Source organism: Staurois parvus, unplaced genomic scaffold (genome assembly GCF_062004578.1).
Source record: "Staurois parvus isolate SC_StPar_1 unplaced genomic scaffold, SC_StPar_1.0 ptg002686l, whole genome shotgun sequence".
Classification (NCBI taxonomy): domain Eukaryota; kingdom Metazoa; phylum Chordata; class Amphibia; order Anura; family Ranidae; genus Staurois; species Staurois parvus.
The window spans coordinates 1,675,948-1,696,257 of NW_028320482.1; the positions used below are offsets into that span (position 1 = coordinate 1,675,948).

General features: G+C 46.3%; 2 protein-coding genes and 1 long non-coding RNA gene across 3 annotated transcripts in view; all 3 read right to left on the bottom strand.

Moving 5' to 3' along the window:
- The window catches only part of LOC149429921 (uncharacterized), a 106,107-nt gene extending 102,329 nt beyond the window's left edge, over positions 1-3,778 (bottom strand). Inside the window, exon 1 of the mRNA XM_089666378.1 lies at positions 3,580-3,778. Within this exon, the coding sequence (XP_089522504.1) occupies positions 3,580-3,714 (135 nt within the window). The 5' untranslated portion in view covers positions 3,715-3,778. The remainder of the gene's footprint in view (positions 1-3,579) is intronic.
- The window catches only part of LOC149429920 (uncharacterized), a 233,819-nt gene that overhangs the window by 130,297 nt on the left and 83,212 nt on the right, over positions 1-20,310 (bottom strand). The window lies entirely within an intron of this gene.
- On the bottom strand, positions 4,285-13,591 carry LOC149429926 (uncharacterized). The gene is made up of 3 exons (XR_016310086.1): positions 13,545-13,591; positions 4,835-4,947; positions 4,285-4,418 (listed from the first exon to the last, which is right to left on the bottom strand). It is a non-coding gene; the product is annotated as an uncharacterized LOC149429926 (long non-coding RNA).

Consider the following 20,310-nt stretch of genomic DNA (forward strand, 5'->3'; position numbering starts at 1 on the left):
ATCAGCCCAGCCTTTCTATGTGGTTCCTTTCCCTTCCTCTTCTTCAGAAGGGCTCTTTCAAAAGAGTATAAACGGATGCTTTGGATGACCCCAGTCCTTGTAGGCAAATTTGTCAAAATATGTGGGGTAAGGGAAAACCTTAGCAGCCCAAGCTGGCTTGTGCATACCAAAGGGGACAGGCACCACATCAGATGCCCCAGCGGAATCCTCAATTTTAAGTGTTTTGCAGAAAAAAAAAAATCAATGAGAGCGGTGACCAGCATCTTCTCCTGTGCAGCGGATACATCATTGGGATCCAGAGCAAATGCAGAAATGGTGGAGAACGGAGAACAGTCCAAGGAAGTGGGTGGTGGTGGGGGGGAGTTAGTAGAGTGCGCTTTTTGCTCACCTTGAGTCTGAAACTGCTGCCTCTACTCGGGATACCAATGACTCCAGGATGGCTGACAGCAAGTCTACAGGAACAGAGGAACCCGCCACCTCCAGGAGGGGGTCCAGAGAGGAGATGTGCGCAGGACCTCACCACCCAATGGGCACTGCTGCAACCAGAATGGACTCACCAGTAGACCACCAGAGGTTGCAAGGAGTCACCCACGTACCACTGCCACTGTGCTCAGAACCAAAATCCATGGGTTCCAGGGACTGTCCCCATACTCTCTGACCCTAAAGGTCAAGAAAGAACATGGTTGTCACCATGGGCTACAAGAAAATGGACACTCAGGATCCCCCCCAGCCAGCTCTTATAACCTATGCAGCCAGTCAGCCCAAGGCAAAATGGCCACTGGGCATGGCAAGTACAGAAATGTCTCCAAAGCACAGGTAAAATGGCAGCTCCAGAAACATGAGGAAAAACAGAGGAGCCCAAGAACCAAGAGCAACAGGATAGACAGAGGACAGTCACAAAGGGATCAGGTAGACAGAGGGCCCAGTAACTCCCATAGGCAGCATCTGCATGCATGACCGACTGGTCTGGACCTGCACCCCCCACCACAGTTGGAAAGACCCCGATGCACCAAAACACTTGGTAAGCTATGAGGAACATGGGGAGTTTGGGGAGCCCATAGGAGTGACCACCCCTCACCATGTACGGGGAAGGCAGTTGGGACAACTATTTACTGATCAAGTGGAGCGAGCAGGTAAGGCTTCCATGACAGATCCTCCTCTCCACCAAAGTGGGGGCTATTGGGGGCTGCTAGGACAACACAGACTATAGGTACCTGGTCATATGTGTCCTTGCAAGACATATAACTTTCTGGCAGCCCCGTCCAGGAAGGGGCATGTTGTGGCTGACTAAGTGCTAGAGTGAGTGAGCTAGTGGTCTGTGTGTGCTCACTGGTCAGACTGGGGTGACCACTGGATCTAGATTATCCAGCCAGTTGCCCAACCTGACTGTTGATAGATATCTGCAGGAAAAAACAATGGGACCACAAGTCCCAGCAGAAAATCAGGTCCATACTCCTGAAGACACAAGGCAGAATGACTGGGTTACCTATAGCAGAGAAGGCTTTTATGCCCGGAGAGGACTGCTCACAGAAGGTGTAGAGTTTTTTTCTGCCTAGTATCCTACTGCTGTAGGTGGGACTAGGGTCATGGATACAGAAAAGAGGCTACGTCCATAAATGAACATAAGAGAAAGGACTTCTCACCTGTGTGAGATGTGAAACAAGGCTTGATTTATTTGAAAAACATTTCCCGCACATAGAGCATGAATAAGGCTTCTCCCCCGTATGAGATCTCTGATGTTTAACAAGGTCTGATTTCCTTGCAAAACATTTCCCGCACTTAGGGCAGGAATTTGGCTTCTCCCCCGTGTGCAATATCTGATGTGCAACAAGGTTTGATTTCTGTGAAAAACATTTCCCGCACTCAGAGCAGGAATACGGCTTCTCTCCTGTGTGAGATCTCTGATGTTTAACAAGGTCCGATTTTCTTGCAAAACATTTCCAGCATTTAGGGCATGAATTTGGCTTCTCCCCCGTGTGCAAACTCTGATGTGAAACAAGGTTTGCTTTCTTTGAAAAACATTTTTTGCACTCAAGGCAGGAATACGGCTTCTCCCCCGTGTGAGATCTCTGATGGCTAACAAGTTGTGATTTATCTGAAAAACATTTCCCACACTCAGGACAAGAAAACGGCTTTTCTCTCGTGTGAGATCTTTGATGTCTAATAAGTTTTGATTTCTCTGTAAAGCATTTCCCACACTCAGGGCAGCAATTTTTTTTCTCCTCCGTGTGAGATCTGTAATGTATGACAAATTCTGATTCATGAAGGAAACATTTCCCACACTGAGAACAGGAATGAAGCTTCTCACCCGTGTGAGATCTCTGATGTACAGTAAGACTTAGATCAGAGCTAAAGCTTTCCCCACATTCAGGACAGGAACATTTCTCCTCCCCCTGAATTCCGGCACCATCCCTCACAGTACGAGGTTGCTCAGAGTCAGAGAGATTTGATGGTCCTGGAAGTAAAGTGAGATGATCCTTTGAAGGTTCCTCGATGGCGTGTCCTGGAAAATAAAAAAACATGATCAATAGATACAAGAACGTTAGTCCACTTAAATCAAGCTTCCATCAAGATCAGGTAGATATGAGTGAGCAGATGTTCCCAACCAGCTGTGACATTCGCTCTTCAGTAAAAGGTCCTTTGGTCCTCCCTCCAGAACATGTCTACATTTCCCCAGCCTTGTCAGAAGAGCAGGAACCAATGGGGACTGGGAGGGGCATGCTCTTCACACAACCACTAGCCTAGGCACTGGGTCATGTGATCTCTGATAATGAAGAGGTTCAATGTTCAGACTTGAAGAACCTTTAACATAGAACAAGTGACCATAGGTCTGGTGATACGTAGCACTGGAGGAAGGCTGAAGCAGTATTTACATCTGTAAAGATAAGCATTTCAGTTTTTATGTTACTACTTATGCTTCATCCCGGGAAGACTGTAAATAGTTTTATGTTAACATTTAGCTTTAAGTCTGTCAAAGAAGAAGGACCAACCTGCGAAAGGCACAATCTGTGTAATTACATCTGTACTACTGTAACTAGGAATGAAATACAACCGAATACTGCCAGATGACCCCCAGAATCTACATAAATCATGTCTGAGTATATAAATTGTGTCTGCAGCACAGAGAAGGGGGTTTATCTGCGAGAAAAGAAGAAATAATGAGCAGGACAGGTATCCGTAACTATCATCAATCTATGATTGGCTGATATCACTCATCTCCCGCCCTACTCTGGACCAATCAGTGAGCAGTAACAGAGCAGAGATAACAGAAGAATATATTGTGTCTCACCTGTGCTGATCTCTGTAGGAGTGTCCTCCTCTTTGAATGTCCTCATTATTCCAGCCTCCTCCGTATATTGCTGATCATCCCTCACATACGTCTCTTCTACTTCACCCTCAACTTTCATCTTCATCAGATCTTCACCCTAAACCAACAGAATGGCAGAAATAACATCTGTAATATAGAAGGATTTATGATGTGAGATCACATAGAAAATATCATCTTGTAGAGTCCACACATCGTCTCCACATGTCAGAGTGTTCCATCACTTTATGTTCCAGACCCTCAACTCCACCGACCTGATGATGGTGAGGGATGGTGTGACCTTCCTGTGTGGAATCCCAGGAATACAGAGGACGGGGACATCTCTCTGGTGGGTTCCAGGTATTAGGTGATTCCCTTATATCCTTGTGTCCTTCAGAAAGCTGCTTCATCACTCCATACTCCTCATCCTTATACTCTTCTTTAACAACAATATTATAATCCCCGAGGATTCCACTCTGAATATATAATAAAACATTCATTGTAACAAACATGCTGTGTATAAATCACAACTACCAATAATTGTCAATCACCTACCTGATGATGGTGAGGGATGGTGTGACCTTCCTGTGTGGAATCCCGGGAATACAGAGGACGGGGACATCTCTCTGGTGGGTTCCCATGACTGGATCCATCTGTAGGAAACACACACACTGACTGAATCCATTGTTTCTATGTGTTTATCAGATGATGGGGGATCTAGGTGGATCCTCCGTACTGCTCTCTCCTTTACAATAAAGTCTCCTCTTACCCGGTGATGTGAGGGGCGGCTGATTGTCCATCATGACGTCCTTGTAGAGATCCTTGTGTCCTTCTAAATACTCCCACTCCTCCATGGAGAAATAGACAGTGACACCCTGACACCTTATAGGAACCTGACACACACAATGATACAGTCACCATCCAGACACATCCCTTGTCTGTTTCTGGAGAATGTCCCAGAATTCCCGGCACCGCTCACCTCTCCTGTCAGCAGCTCCATCATCTTCTTGGTGACTTCTAGAATCTTCTGCATGTTGTGTCTCTCAAGTGTCAGGGAGGGAGGTGAAGGCACTGTAATGGTCATATGGTCTCCAGACTTCACAGGAGGAAAACTCTGTATTCAACAAAAACAGTAATTTCATGTCACATTCCCAGAATCCTCCTCACCTCTCCGGTCAGGTCTGTGTTTTATTAATAGAGATGAGAGTTATGTCATGTGACCTCCCAGAATCCTCCTCACCTCTCCGGTCAGGTCTGTGTATTATTAATAGAGATAAGAGTGATGTCATGTAACCTCCCAGAATCCTCCCCACCTCTCCGGTCAGGTCTGTGTATTATTAATAGAGATGAGAGTGGTGTCATGTGACCTCCCAGAATCCTCCCCACCTCTCCGGTCAGGTCTGTGTATTATTAATAGAGATGAGTGATGTCATGTGACCTCCCAGAATCCTCCTCACCTCTCCGGTCAGGTCTGTGTATTATTAATAGAGATAAGAGTGATGTCATGTAACCTCCCAGAATCCTCCTCACCTCTCCGGTCAGCAGGTAGATGATCTCCAGGGTGAGGTTTAGTATCCTCTCAGTCATGTGACTCCAGTCCTCCTCCATCCTCATTGATGTGGTCATGTGATCTGTGGGTTTCTCTGTAGACAGATAGCAGAGAATTACCTGCAGTGTATTGGTTGTACAATATTAGGATGGTGACATAAGGGATTAAAATATGGACTGTAGGGGGTTGAGGCTGATGATGATAGCATGAAGAAGCATCAATACAGAGCTCTGCATCCCTCAGCCCCTTCAGCCAATGATACACAACTTTAAACAAGAAGCGCCTACTTCCCACCAAAGCCACGCTCAAAACAGATCTGGAAGCCTTTGTGTATCGCATTGAGTGGGACTGGACACAAAGAGCTTGCAGACATCCATACACATGCCACACAATTGGAAACCAGGGAGAATGTCACCAGCACACCGAGGATCACCAATATGGGTCCAAAAGTTTTCATGAACAATCACATAGTTACAGCAAGTCAACGTTTCGGAGTCTCGCAGGACCCCTTCATCAGGTATGTGACCAACATCTCGGAGTCTCGCAGGACCCATTCATCAGGCATGTGTCCAACATTTTAGAGTCTCGCAGGACCCAGTCATCAGGCATGTGATCAACAATTTGGAGTCTTGTTGGACCCCTTCATTAGGGCATGTGACCAACATTTCAGAGTCTCACAGGACCCCTTCATCAGGCATGTGACCAACATTTCGGAGTCTCGCAGGACCCATTTATCAGGCATGTGACCAACATTTTGGAGTCTCGCAGGACCCATTCATCAGGCATGTGTCCAACATTTTGGAGTCTTGCAGGACCCCTTCATTAGGCATGTGGCAAATTGTGACAGAAACTGGAGAACTATTTAAGAAAACCATCCACCAATCACAGTGACGTAAAATTAGCCTGGCCCCACCCCATGATGTCATGTTCCCTCCAAAAAGTGCATTCAAATCAATGTAAACAGAAACATTGTAAACTGTGAAAGGAAACCATAAAACAATAATCAGATGTGCATAAAATAATGCAGGAATGTGTGCGTGTGGATTGCAAACCAGGACCGTAGTGCAGGAATTCTCAAAGATGGCTTTGCAAACTAGAATTGCAGCTTTAGAGACATCACAGACACAGGAACTGTGCTCCATGCATCTACTTTTGGAAGAGGATGAAAAGCGTAACCCTCGTAATAATCTCAGGATCACAGGAATCCCTGATGTCACATCTGGCACAGACCTATGATGTGCAGTAACAGTGATTCTAAACATTCTGTTGGACAGATATGGCATCCTCTTAGATTGGTGCTAGGCTTTGATAGATATGAATTAGTTTGTGTTTTGATAGGTAAATTTAGTTGCCACACTGTAGTTATTGTGTTTTGTTTTTTGTTGTTAGGTAAAATCATAGTTTGCACTCTGTAATCAGTGTTGCTGTGTTCTGCTAGTCAGGTCTGTTCAGTGTGTTCAGCTTCTGCCAGCCTGATAGCTCCCTCTGCATCCAGAAAGCTGGAGAAGTTTCTGGATGATAGGTGTGGAGCTATAAAGATGGCAGCATGAATATTGATACTACTCTGGCCTATCCCAGAGAGAGAGGCTCTGATGGCATGCTGGGTAATTGTATATACATATATTCAGTAAGCACACTAGGCTTGGGGTCTTTTCCTGGATAGGATTGATCCAGCCTGGAGGGGGCATGCTGCTCTCCCAGGCAATGCTGCTGCATCTGCTGTGGTAGGCCCTGGGCTTTTTTATCTGAGAGGAAGTGCAGGAACTTACCTCTTGTGTCAGCCCCCTGCCCACCTCCAAGCACCTTTCCTTGGTTCCCCCCTTCCCCTACTCACCTCCCAGTACCACCCCTTCTCACTCCCCCTACTCACCTCCCAGTACTGCCCCTTCTCCCTCTCCTACTCACCTCCCAGTACTGCCCCTTCCCCCTCCCCCTACTCACCTCCCAGTACCACCTTCCCCCTCCCCCTACTCACCTCCCAGTACCACCTTCCCCCTCCCCCTACTCACCTCCCAGTACCACCCCTTCTCCCTCGCCCCTACTCACCTCCCAGTACCACCCCTTCTCCCTCCCCCTACTCGCCTCCCAGTACCGCCCCTTCTCCCTCCCCTACTCACCTCCCAGTACCGCCCCTTCTCCCTCCCCTACTCACCTCCCAGTACTGCCCCTTCTCCCTTCCCCTACTCACCTCCCAGTACCGCCCTTCCCCCTCCCCTTAATTGCCTCCCAGTACCGCCCCTTCCCCCTCCCCCTACTCACCTCCCAGTACCACCCCTTCTCCCTCCCCCTACTCACCTCCCAGTACCGCCCCTTCTCCCTTCCCCTACTCACCTCCCAGTACCGCCCCTTCTCCCTTCCCCTACTCACCTCCCAGTACCGCCCCTTCTCCCTTCCCCTACTCACCTCCCAGTACTGCCCCTTCTCCCTTCCCCTACTCACCTCCCAGTACCGCCCTTCCCCCTCCCCTTAATTGCCTCCCAGTACCGCCCCTTCCCCCTCCCCCTACTCACCTCCCAGTACCACCCCTTCTCCCTCCCCCTACTCACCTCCCAGTATTGCCCCTTCTCCCTTCCCCTGCTCACCTCCCAGTACTGCCCGTTCCTCCTTCCAGTACCGCCCCTTCTCCCTCCTCCTACTCACCTTCCAGTACCACCCCTCCCCCTACTCGCCTCCCAGTACTGCCCCTTCCCCCTCCTCGCCTTCCAGTACCACCCCTTCTCCCTCCCCTACTCACCTCCCAGCACTGCCCCTTTTAGAGAATACAGAACCAAGCATATTTGTGTGACGCTAAGTAATATGCTTAGAATTTATTGATAACAACAAAAGCATAAAAATAGATCCCTTGTAGCCAGCAACACTTGATCCCCCCAGCAACAATAGTTCCCCCCAGCAACATTAAACCCCCATCAACAACAACAGATCTGCTTGCAGCCAGCAACAATAGTTCCCCCTAGCAACAGTAAACCCCCCCATCAACAACAGATCTGCTTGAAGCCAGCAAAAATAGACCCCTCCCAGCAACATTTGACCTCCCACCAGCAACATAAGACATGCACATCAACAATAGATCCCCCAAGAGCAAAAACAGACCTCCCCAGAAACAATAGACACCGCCCCTACCCATGCAAAACAAATAAAATACACTCCGGCGATGATAGAGCCCCCAGCAGCCAGCATCAATAGACCCTGCAGCACACCCCAGTACCCTTTGTCCTTACATACATACTGGAGGTGCCGGAACTGCGTTACCCCACATTCCTGTTGAAAAAAAGCCCTGGGCAGGCCTCAGGTGGGTGACCTGAGGGCCTGTATACTGGGACCTGGGTTCCGCTAAAGCTGATTGAGGGGTCGTCTATGGAAGATGTGGTCTGGTATCACGGAGGAAGGCAACCAGCTGTCCTTGGACCTTGTGAGTGCAGACACAACTAAAGGACTTTAGAGACTTTGTGCTGCTAAAACCCCTCTGGTGCTGGGGAGTCAGCTGCGGGTCTAGCTAAAGGGGATACTGGCTGGTGTTCCAAAAAGCTTTGTCCACTTAATCTCCTACCTGAAGGGACTCTGCTCAAGCCCAGGGGTGGACTGACCATTTGGAAACTCGGGCACTGCCCAAGGGCCCGGGGTCAGTGGGGGGCCCCATGAGATGCCCCTGGTACCTTTTTCATAGGCTTTTTTGAGTTTGGGTAAGGACACAGGGGCCCCATGATCCCCTATTGCCCGGGGGTCCCATGAGTTGTCAGTCCGCCCCTGCTCGAGCCTACTGCTACTACTACCTTAAAGCTAAAGTCTACAGTTTGTTGCAGGCAAGGACTTTGTTATAGCTTATCCTGAATAATATCTACATGAATAAAATCTCTTGCATAAAATAGAGAGGTGGTATGGTGGAGAGAGGATCCCAGTTTGCTACGATAAGTAAAACACCTTCTGTTTTGGTATAGTGGGGGCTACACCTATAGCTGTGCGGATGACCAGATGACCACCAATTCACTGGTGCAATGACTGTTGGAGGAAAATTCAAAACTAATCTTAAAACATAATAGTAGTTGAAAGGGTAGTTGATGCTTGGAATAAAATTCCAGCAGAGGTAGGGAGCCAGTCAACAGCCAACCGGATAAGGGTCTGGTATAGATTTTAGGGGAAGACACTTTTTTTTCTGTATTTTTGCAAAGTGTTCTCCCATAAATCCATTCCAGACCTGAAGGGTCTGGAATGGGAGTTTGGGGAGACCTCATGCTGTGTTTTTGTTTTTTTTTGCTTGGTGTACCCCTTAACCACTTGCCCCCCAGAGGATTTACCCCCCTTTTTTACGATACGGCACTGCGTTACTTTAACTGACAATTGCGTGGTCATGCGACACTGCACCCAAATGAAATTTATGTCCTTTTTTTTCCCACAAATGGAGATTTCTTTTGATGGTATTTGATCGCCTCTTTGGTTTTTTGCGCTATAAACAAAAAAAAAAAAACAATATTTTTGACTTTTTGCTATAAAACATATCCAATAAAAATGTTTTAAAAAATCTAATTGTCAAATTTTGGCCAAACTTTATTATGCAAAAAAAAAATCCCAATAACTGTATATGAATTGGTTTACATGAAGACTTGCCGGAAAAGGAGATCATTGACTGAGACGCATTGCTCCACACGAGGAAACCCAGGCGGAAGGGTTCCACCACAAGTAGAAAGAAAGAAACCAAAGATGCCAAGGCTGAAGAAAGGCCCGCATCCAACTACAGGATAAACGGTAATATGCAACGTAAGATAGTAAAATGCCAATATCCTAGACACTAGGTCAAGGACCGGAAGAGTCTCCACAAAGTCAAACAATGGGGAGAGTCTTTTGAATAGGGAGAGCACATAGACTCTTTCCGACACCCCGAGGTCCATATGAAACATAGACAAAACTTTTAAAGCCACCAAATTATTTTGCCAAAAATGACCAATCAAAACCACTAAAGAGAAGTAAACATCATCCCTAATATACAAAGTTTGATAAAGGAAAGGGATTGAAGGCCCTCCTCTTTTGGATGGTAGCTTGAGAGCTGTCTGCGAAGACATGAATCAGGTATCCGTCAACCTCTAAATCTGGATATTCCCTTGCGTAACGCAACGCCGACTCTTTGACCCTGCAAAAGTGAGGCTTCACTATTATTAGGAGGGCAATACTGGCTCAAAAGGGACCAATGCCCCGTGGATATGATCTATTTCCAGATGAATTTCATCAGTCGTTGGCACTGCAGCATGTATAAGAGAATGGGCAATAGAAGCAATATCTTTTACCATTTCAGGCAGCCCTCTAATTCAAAAATTGCACCGCCTAGCACGATTCTCAAGATCGTCTATTTTATTGTAAAACTCATCCAAGCAGTCTTGTAAGTTGGCAATCATGCTAGAATTTTGAGTCACTCTGTGAACTGTATCATCAACTTTAGATTCAATCTTCTCAAGGCGACCTCCCAATTCCTGAAAGTCCTGTTTCAGGTCAGAGGCCAACTTAGTGGTAGCTTTATCTAATTCCCTCTGTAGTACATAACCCAAACATACGAGTACAAAATCCCCTGAATAGTACGTGGGTGCAGTAGGAAAGGCAGAAGAATCCACTGTGCCAGGGGTGGACTGACCATTTGGAAACTTGGGCTCTGCCCGAGGGCCCGGGGTCAGTAGGGGACCCCACGAGATGCCCCTTTTACCTTTTTCATAGGCTTTTTTGTTTGGGCAAGGACACATAGGCCCCATGATCCCCTATTGCTTGAGGGCCCCATGAGTTGTCAGTCCGCCCCTGCACTGGGCCATCATGTGTGGAATCTTGGCTACCGGTTTGGCTAATAAAAATATCCACCATTTCCCTGTCTAGCAGGGAGGAAGCTTGAGAATCATGGCCTGGAAATAGGGTTACGGCCTGTGAGGGTGACCCAGGAGGACTAGGGAGGGAGCCAGGAGGTGAGGGAGATCACTCACATGTTCCATGGATCTAAAGGAACTTTCATCCTGATGCCCAGGGCTGGAGGAAGGAGGTACTGTCACCTGTGACTGCTGCTGTGATCCCACAGCAGCCAAGGAGGCCTTGGAGCCTGGTGCCATCTTGCATCCCCTGCCCACCCCCTCAGCCGTAGAACGGGATCCACCCGTGGACTTTTCATGGACTTTATGGCCGGTTGGGTGGCCATGTTGAGGGCACAAAGCCTGGTATGGTTCAGGAGGGGGGGCGCTCGCTCATCTCCTCTCCTTTTCTTGACCAGCATGCTTGGATAAGGCTCTGGTATGGATTTTGGGGGGTTCCCCTCAACATCCTTATGAAACCCAAAGGGCTTGGTATGAATGGGGGAGGGAACCCCACGTTTGTTTTTTTTAATTGTCGGGCAATTCTTTTTACATTTAACGGTCAGCGGGGAAGCCTGCTGACAGCTGAAACAATAAAAAATGTTTTTAGTAGCTTTGTGGTATCTTACCGCATACTCACATGCAACAAAATACCACTTAGTGAATTGTTACCTCTTTTCAAAGTTCGAACTCTTGTTATGTTCGACCATGAACTGAACAGGGGGGTGTTCTGTCCATCAATATTTATTTATTATTATTATACAGTATTTATATAGTGCCAAAGGGTTTTCTCAGCGCTGTACAATAGCAAGGTGGACAGAACATGAGACAAGACAGAAACAATACAATACACGAGGGGTCGAGGGCCCTGCTCTTTCGAGCTTACAATCTAGGAGGGAGGGGAAAGTGGTACAGGAGGAAATGGCTGTGGGGGATGGAGTGGTGGGAGGAGTGGAGGAGGTCAGTTGTTAGGTGAGGGTGGGGTAGGCTTCCCTGAAGAGATGGGTTTCCAGGGTGCGCCTGAAGGTGAGGAGGGTAGGTGACAGTCTGATGGATTGGGGTAGGGAGTTCCAGAGGATGGGGGAAGTCCTGGAGAAATCCTGCAATCGAGCGTGGGAGGAGGAGATCAGGGAGCTAGAGAGTAGGAGGCCCTGTGAGGAGTGAAGGGCACGGGTAGGGTAGTATTTGGGCATCAGGTCAGTTATGTAGTTTGGGGCGGCATTGTGAATGGCTTTGTATGTCAATGTTAGTAATTTGAATTTGATGCGCTGGGCAATCGGGAGCCAGTGAAGGGATTGGCAGAGGGGGGTGGCAGATGTGGAGCGGTTGGTGAGGTGGATGAGTCTCGCCGCTGAGTTCAGGATAGACTGGAGTGAAGATAGCGTTCGTTTGGGTAGGCCGGTGAGAAGGGAGTTGCAGTAGTCTAGGCATGAGATGATGAGGGAGTGTACGAGTTGTTTGGTGGTGTCTGGGATGAGGAATGTACGTATCTTGGAGATGTTACGGAGGTGGAGCCTTCATGATCTTGATAGTAATTGGACGTGAGGTAGGAAGGAAAGGTTCGAGTCCAGGGTGACACCCAGGACTTTGGCATGTGGGGTGGGAGTGATGGTGGCGTTGCTAGTAGTGATGGAGATGATGGGGGTGGCGCGGGGTGAGGGGGAAGACCAGGAGCTCGGTTTTGGACAGGTTTAATTTGAGGAAATGGAGCGACATCCAGTCTGATATGTCGTTCAGGAGGTGGGCGATGCAGGCGGAGAGTGAGGGGTGAGATGGGGGGTGGAGAGGTAAATTTGTGTGTCGTCGGCATAGAGGTGGTAATTGAAGCCGTGGGAGTGTATCAGTTTGCTAAGGGAGGAGGTGTAGATGGAGAAGAGAAGGGGCCCAAGGACAGAGCCTTGGGGGACCCCAACAGAGAGGGGGAGAGAGGGGGAGGTGGCAGTGTTATAGGTGATGCTAAAGGAGCGTTGGGAAAGGTAGGAGGAGAACCAGGAGAGAGCAGAGTCCCTGATGCCAAGGGAGTGCAGTTTAGTAAGGAGGAGAGGGTGGTCGACAGTGTCGAAGGCCACGGAGAGGTCAAGGAGTAGGAGGACTGAGTAATGGCCATTAGCTTTGGCGGTTAGCAGGTCAAATTCCTACAATAAAAACACTAATCGTTACCCCTATAACTTTGTCTGCTGCATTAAGCTGAAGTAGCATACTCATCCACCTGGTGAATGTAGAGCTGCCCTGCTGTCATCTGCCCATCCCCCACAGCACACCGCTTTCTGTCTTTTCTGATGTCATCAGGGGGCCGGCTGTCTGTCCTTGCAGGTCAACTATCACAAACTGAGCACATGCAATGTGGTGTAAGTAGCCCTGAAGCCTCCTGGGAGCCATGACATGATATCACAAGAGGCTTTGGGTGGCTGAGGCTACATCATTCTCACCTATGTGAGGACTGCGGAAGTCCCATCCAGCTACACAAAACAAGTAGATCTACAAAAAAAACTGTGATTCTGTGAAAGGGGTTCAGGTGGGGGGAGAAATAGTAAGAAAAAAAGGAGGAAAAAACAAGGGAAAGGTCCACTTCAGGAGACCTCAAATTCACCAAATCCTGGAATTTGGGGTCAAATTTCAGTCCAACCCGAATCTCATCCCTCGTTACAAGAGACCGCTAAGGTGAGAAGGTGACCCATCTCCCCAACGAGGAGAATGTTCCGGCCCCGGAAGTGGGGGAATGTTGTGCCCCTGAAGGGGTTAATCTGGGTTCCCACACTATATATGTGTGTATCATCATCTGCTGGAGATAAAAGACATCACAGTGACTATGGAAGAAGAGAACGGACATGACTGGGGGGTTACTGGGTGTAAATAGGAAATAACATCTTATTACCTCCTCTGCTGCCACTTTCACCAACGTCTCCTCTCTACTTCCTCCCCTCTTACCTGGAACTTCCTATTTATACCTGTCATCACTTCCTGTCTGCACCTGACATCACTTCCTGTCTTCCATAGAGACTTCCTGTCTGGGTAGAAGTAAGCTCTTTGTGGAGTTGAGAGGAACTACAGCCACGAGAACCACCTCTTAGTGAGAACACTTGTTCTGTGCCATGTGCCATGGAAAGCCACCAATCCTAGAGTTTTTCAAATTTCGATGGACAGTTTCTGTGCCGGTAGATTAATCTTTCTCTAGAGAGGGTACTATTCACTTGATTTCTCCAGACTTCCAATGTAGGGGGGGTGGGGACATCCACTTCTGCACTACCAGCTTAAGAGCTATGAATAATGTTCTATCGATAGGAACATACACTCATCGGCCACTTCATTAGGTCCCCCTGTTCAATTGCTCGGTAACACAAATTGCTAATCAGCCAATCACATGTCAGCAACTCAATGCATTTAGGCATCTAGACATGGTGAAGACAACTTGTTGAAGTTCAAACCGAGCATCAGAATGTGGATGAAAAGGGTAAGTGACTTTGAACGTGGCATGGTTGCTGGTGCCAGTCCGGCTGGTCTGAGTATTTCAAAAACTTCTGATCTACTGGGATTTTCACACACAGTCATCTCTAGGGTTTATAGAGAATGGTCCGAAAAAGAGAAAATATCCAGTGAGCGGCAGTTGTGTGGACTATAATGCCTTGTTGATGTCAGAGGAGAATGGGCAGACTGGTTCCAGATGATAGAAAGGCAACAGTAACTCAAATAACCATTTGTTACAAACAAGGCATTCAGAATACCGTCTCTGAACTCAACACACATCCAACCTTGAAGCAGATGGGCTACAGCAGCAAAATACCACATCGGGTGCCACTCCTGTCATCTAAGAACAGGAAACGGAGGCTACAATTCTCACAGGATCACCAAAATTGGATAATAGATGATAATAGATGATTGGAAAAAAATGTTGCCTGATCTGATGAGTCTGGATTTCAGCTGCGACATTCAGATGGTAGGGTCAGAATTTGTCGTAAACAGCTGGAATATGCAGTTCAGTTTTGGGCACCAATTCACAAAAAGAACATTGGGGAACAGGAGAAAGTGCAGAGAAGGGCAACTAAACTGATAGGAAGCATGGAGGAGATCAGCTATGAGGAAAGATTAGAGGAACTGAATTTATTCTCTACTGAGAAGAGGAGATTAAGGGGGGATATGATCTCCATGTATAATACATAAGGGGGGATATGATCTCCATGTATAATTCATAAGGGGAGATATGATCTCCATGTATAATACATAAGGGGGGATATGATCTCCATGTATAATACATAAGGGGGATATGATCTCCATGTATAATACATAAGGGGGGATATGATCTCCATGTATAATACATAAGGGGGATATGATCTCCATGTATAATACATAAGGGGGGATATGATCTCCATGTATAATTCATAAGGGGGGATATGATCTCCATGTATAATACATAAGGGGGGATATGATCTCCATGTATAATACATAAGGAGGGATATGATCTCCATGTATAATACATAAGGAGGGATATGATCTCCATGTATAATACATAAGGGGGGATATGATCTCCATGTATAATACATAAGGGGGTATATGATCTCCATGTATAATACATAAGGGGGGATATGATCTCCATGTATAATACATAAGGGGGGATATGATCTCCGTGTATAATACATAAGGGGGGATATGATCTCCATGTATAATACATAAGGGGGGATATGATCTCCATGTATAATACATAAGTGGGGATATGATCTCCATGTATAATACATAAGGGGGATATGATCTCCATGTATAATACATAAGGGGGATATGATATCCATGTATAATACATAAGGGGGGATATGATCTCCATGTATAATACATAAGGGGGGATATGATCTCCGTGTATAATACATAAGGGGGGATATGATCTCCGTGTATAATACATAAGGGGGGATATGATCTCCGTGTATAATACATAAGGGGGATATGATCTCCATGTATAATACATAAGGGGGGATATGATCTCCATGTACAGTTGTGACCAAAATTATTCAACCCCCACTGAAATTGAGTGTTTTGGCCAGTTTGACATTGCTTTTGATCATTCAGTCATCTTGCTTACATTTACATTAAAGAGGCACTTGTAGGTCAGACAAATATAACATAACAGTTATAATGAAATAACCACAAATGTCTTTTCTGTGCTCACAGCATTATCAGTTTTATTCAACCCCCAAGTGACATTCAATCTTAGTACTTAGTACAGCATCCTTTTACAGTTATAACAGCTTTTAAACGTGAAGCATAGCTTGACACAAGTGTCTTGCAGCGATCTACGGGTATCTTCGCCCATTCTTCATGGGCAAAGGCCTCCAGTTCAGTCACATTCTTAGGCTTGCGCACTGCAACTGCTTTCTTTAAGTCCCACCAGAGGTTCTCAATCGGATTTAAGTCTGGTGACTGCGATGGCCACTCCAAAATGTTCCAGCCTTTCCTCTGCAACCATGCTCTAGTGGACTTGGAGGTATGCTTGGGATCATTGTCCTGTTGAAAGGTCCAACGTCTCCCAAGCCTCAGGTGTGTGACGGACTGCATCACGTTTCCATCCAATATCTCCTGGTACTGAAGAGAATTCATGGTACCTTGCACACGCTGAAGCTTCCCTGTACCTGCAGAAGCAAAACAGCCCCAAAGCATGATTGACCCTCCACCATGCTTCACAGTAGGCAAGGTGTTCTTTTCATCATAGGCCTTGTTCTTCCTCCTCCAAACATAGCGTTGATCCATGGGCCCAAACAGTTCTAATTTTGTTTCATCAGTCCACAGAACACTATCCCACAACTTTTGTGGTTTGTCCACATGGCTTTTGGCATACTGCAGTCGACTCTTCTTATTCTTTGGAGACAGCAAGGGGGTACGCCTGGGAGTTCTGGCACGGAGGCCTTCATTACGCAGTGTGCGTCTTATTGTCTGGGCTGAAACTTCTGTACCCACATCTGACAAATCTTTTCTCAGTTCCTCAGCAGTCACACGGGGACTTCTCTCCACTCTACGCTTCAGGTAGCGCACAGCAGTCGAAGTCAGCATCTTCTTTCTGCCACGACCAGGTAGCGTTTCAACAGTGCCCTTTGCCTTGAATTTGCGAATGATGCTTCCTAAGGTGTCTCTTGGTATGTTTAACATCTTTGCAATCTTCTTATAGCCATTGCCCTTCCTGTGAAGAGAAATCACCTCTTCTCTTGTCTTCCTGGACCATTCTCTTGCCTTCACCATGTTTGTAACCACACCAGTAAATGTCTAGAAGGAGCTGAGTATCACAGTCATTTTAAAGCTGCCTAATTGGTGCTTATTATGCTTGATTGCTGCTCGGTGACATCCACAGGTGTTTTCAATACCTGATGGAAAGCACCTGTATGAACCTCTGTTCTTCAGAGTGGTAGTCTTTAAGGGGTTGAATAATTGTGGCAATGAAGAAACCACATAAGAACCATTTACTACTGTATTACATAAACAATTGATGTCATTTTAGTTGCATTTGGGTAGTTACAACGTCCTTGTAGGATTTGATTCTGAATACAATTCCAAATGTACACTATAGTCCCTAAACCCCTTTACAGCATTGGGGGTTGAATAATTTTGGTCACAACTGTATAATACATAAGGGGGATATGATCTCCATGTATAATACATAAGGGGGGATATGATCTCCATGTGTAATACATAAGGGGGGTATTATTATTATTATTATTATTATACAGTATTTATAAAGTGCCGATAGTTCGCTCAGCGCTGTACATTACAAAGGGGGACAGAACATGTGACAGAACAATACCAATACAATGCAAAACATGAGGGGATTGAGGGCCCTGCTCTTTGGAGCTTACAATCTAGGAGGGAGGGGGTGGTGGCACAGGAGGAGATAGCTGTGGGGGATGGAGTGGTAGGAAGAGTGGAGGAGGTCGGCAAGTTAGCAGGGGGTGGGGTAGGCTTCCCTGAAGAGGTGGGTTTTCAGGGTGCGCCTAAAGGAGAGGAGAGTAGGTGATAATCTGATGGGTTGGGGCAGGGAGTTCCAGAGGATGGGTGACACCCTGGAGAAGTCCTGGAGGCGGGCATGGGAGGAGGAGACTAGGGAACTAGAGAGAAGGAGGTCTTGTGAGGAGCGGAGTGTGCGTGCTGGGCGGTACTTGGATATTAGGTCAGTGATGTAGTTCGGGGCAGTATGGTGGACAGCTTTGTACGTCAGTGTTAGGATTTTGAATTTGATCCGTTGCGCAATCGGAAGCCAGTGGAGGGATTGGCAGAGGGGGGTGGTGGAAACGGAGCGGTTGGAAAGGTGAATGAGTCTGGCAGCCGTATTCAGGATGGACTGAAGCGGGGATAGCCAGCGGCGTGGCAGGCCAGTGAGGAGGGAGTTGCAGTAGTCGAGTCGTGATATGATGAGGGAGTGGATGAGCTGTTCAGTGGTTTCTGGGGTTAGGAACGTGCGGATTTTGGCGATGTTGCGGAGGTGGAGTCTGCATGAGTTTGTTAAAGAGTGGACTTGGGGCTGGAAGGATAGGTTGGAGTCCAAAATGACACCAAGTACTCTGGCCTGCGGGGCGGGTTTGATGGTGGCGTTGTTGGACATGATGGAGAAGTCAATGGGGGGTGGTGTCCGGGCTGGGGGGAGGACAAGAAACTCGGTTTTGGAGAGGTTCAGTTTAAGGAAGTGGAGCGACATCCAGTCTGATATGTCGCTCAACAGGTGTGTGATTCGGGTATGATCTCCATGTATAATACATAAGGGGGATATGATCTCCATGTATAATACATAAGGGGGGATTATGATCTCCATGTATAATACATAAGGGGGGATTATGATCTCCATGTATAATACATATGGGGGGATATGGTCACCATGTATAATGCATAAGGGGGGATATGATCTCCATGTATAATGCATAAGGGGGATATGACCTCCATGTATAATGCATAAGGGGGATATGATCTCCATGTATAATGCATAAGGGGGGATATGATCTCCATGTATAATACATAAGGGGGATATGATCTCCATGTATAATACATAAGGGGGGATATGATCTCCATGTATAATACATAAGGGGGGGGATATGATCTCCATGTATAATACATAAGGGGGGGATATGATCACCATGTATAATACATAAGGGGGGATATGATCTCCATGTATAATACATAAGGGGGGATATGATCACCATGTATAATACATAAGGGGGGGATATGATCTCCATGTATAATACATAAGGGGGATATGCTCTCCATGTATAATACATAAGGGGGGATATGATCACCATGTATAATACATAAGGGGGGATATGATCACCATGTATAATACATAAGGGGGGATATGATCTCCATGTATAATACATAAGGGGGATATGATCACCATGTATAATAAGGGGGGATATGATCTCCATGTATAATACATAAGGGGGGATATGATCTCCATGTATAATACATAAGGGGGGATATGATCTCCATGTATAATACATAAGGGGGGATATGATCTCCATATATAATCCATAAGGGGGGATATGATCTCCATGTATAATACATAAGGGGGGATATGATCTCCATGTATAATACATAAGGGGGGATATGATCTCCATGTATAATACATAAGGGGGGATATGATCTCCATGTATAATACATAAGGGGGGGATATGATCACCATGTATAATACATAAGGGGGGATATGATCTCCATGTATAATACATAAGGGGGGGATATGATCACCATGTATAATACATAAGGGGGGATATGATCACCATATATAATACATAAGGGGGGATATGATCTCCATGTATAATACATAAGGGGGGGATATGATCACCATGTATAATACATAAGGGGGGGATATGATCACCATGTATAAATACATAGGAGAAATTAGACTTTTGTTTCAGGGTGGTATTTTAGGGTTTTCCGTCATTTGAGGTTTTTTTGGCTGATGGTGCCTATATTTTAGATTAAAATCTGTGAAAATCATACTGCTCCATAATTCCACATTTAGCTTTCCGGCAATCCCCAAGTATGCTATTGAAAATATGTGTGTAATTTCAACATTGTCAATAAAAGAAAAAAATTTCCAGCTCATCATACCAACCAGCCTGCTACCATCCAAATTGTCCTGTCTAACCATTTGCATTAAAACCAAGGGTTTAGTTGCACACATTTGCAAATACATGCATAAGCTGCAGAGCCTCTTCATGGTCCCCATTATTCTGTAGTCCCCAACTATAGTTTTGAGAGCCTCCACTGTAGGAGCACCATGCTGGCCACACATAGATCAATAATTAGCTGGTCCCTGCTGAACGGACTGAATTTTGATCCATGTATGGCCCATACCAGAAGGTGGAAGTCGCTGTAAAATAAATCCCATGGACATGTTTAGGAGTACAGGGGATGATGGAAGCCCATGGCAATATTGAGAATAGAGTTGACACACCCAGCTCTGGCCACTGTGGAAAGTAGATAAAGAGGCACGCTGTTACTTAAATAAAAACACACACACCATTTTTTTTTTAAACCCCAACAATGCAAATCATCAATAAAGTTGTCCAGCAATGTAGATCCATGAAATTCATGATGAATGATACCAGCCAACTCGCAATAAAAAAAAAAATGACTCTGACATGTCTGGAGACTCGCTGCAAATGACAGCCCCCCAGCTGCCA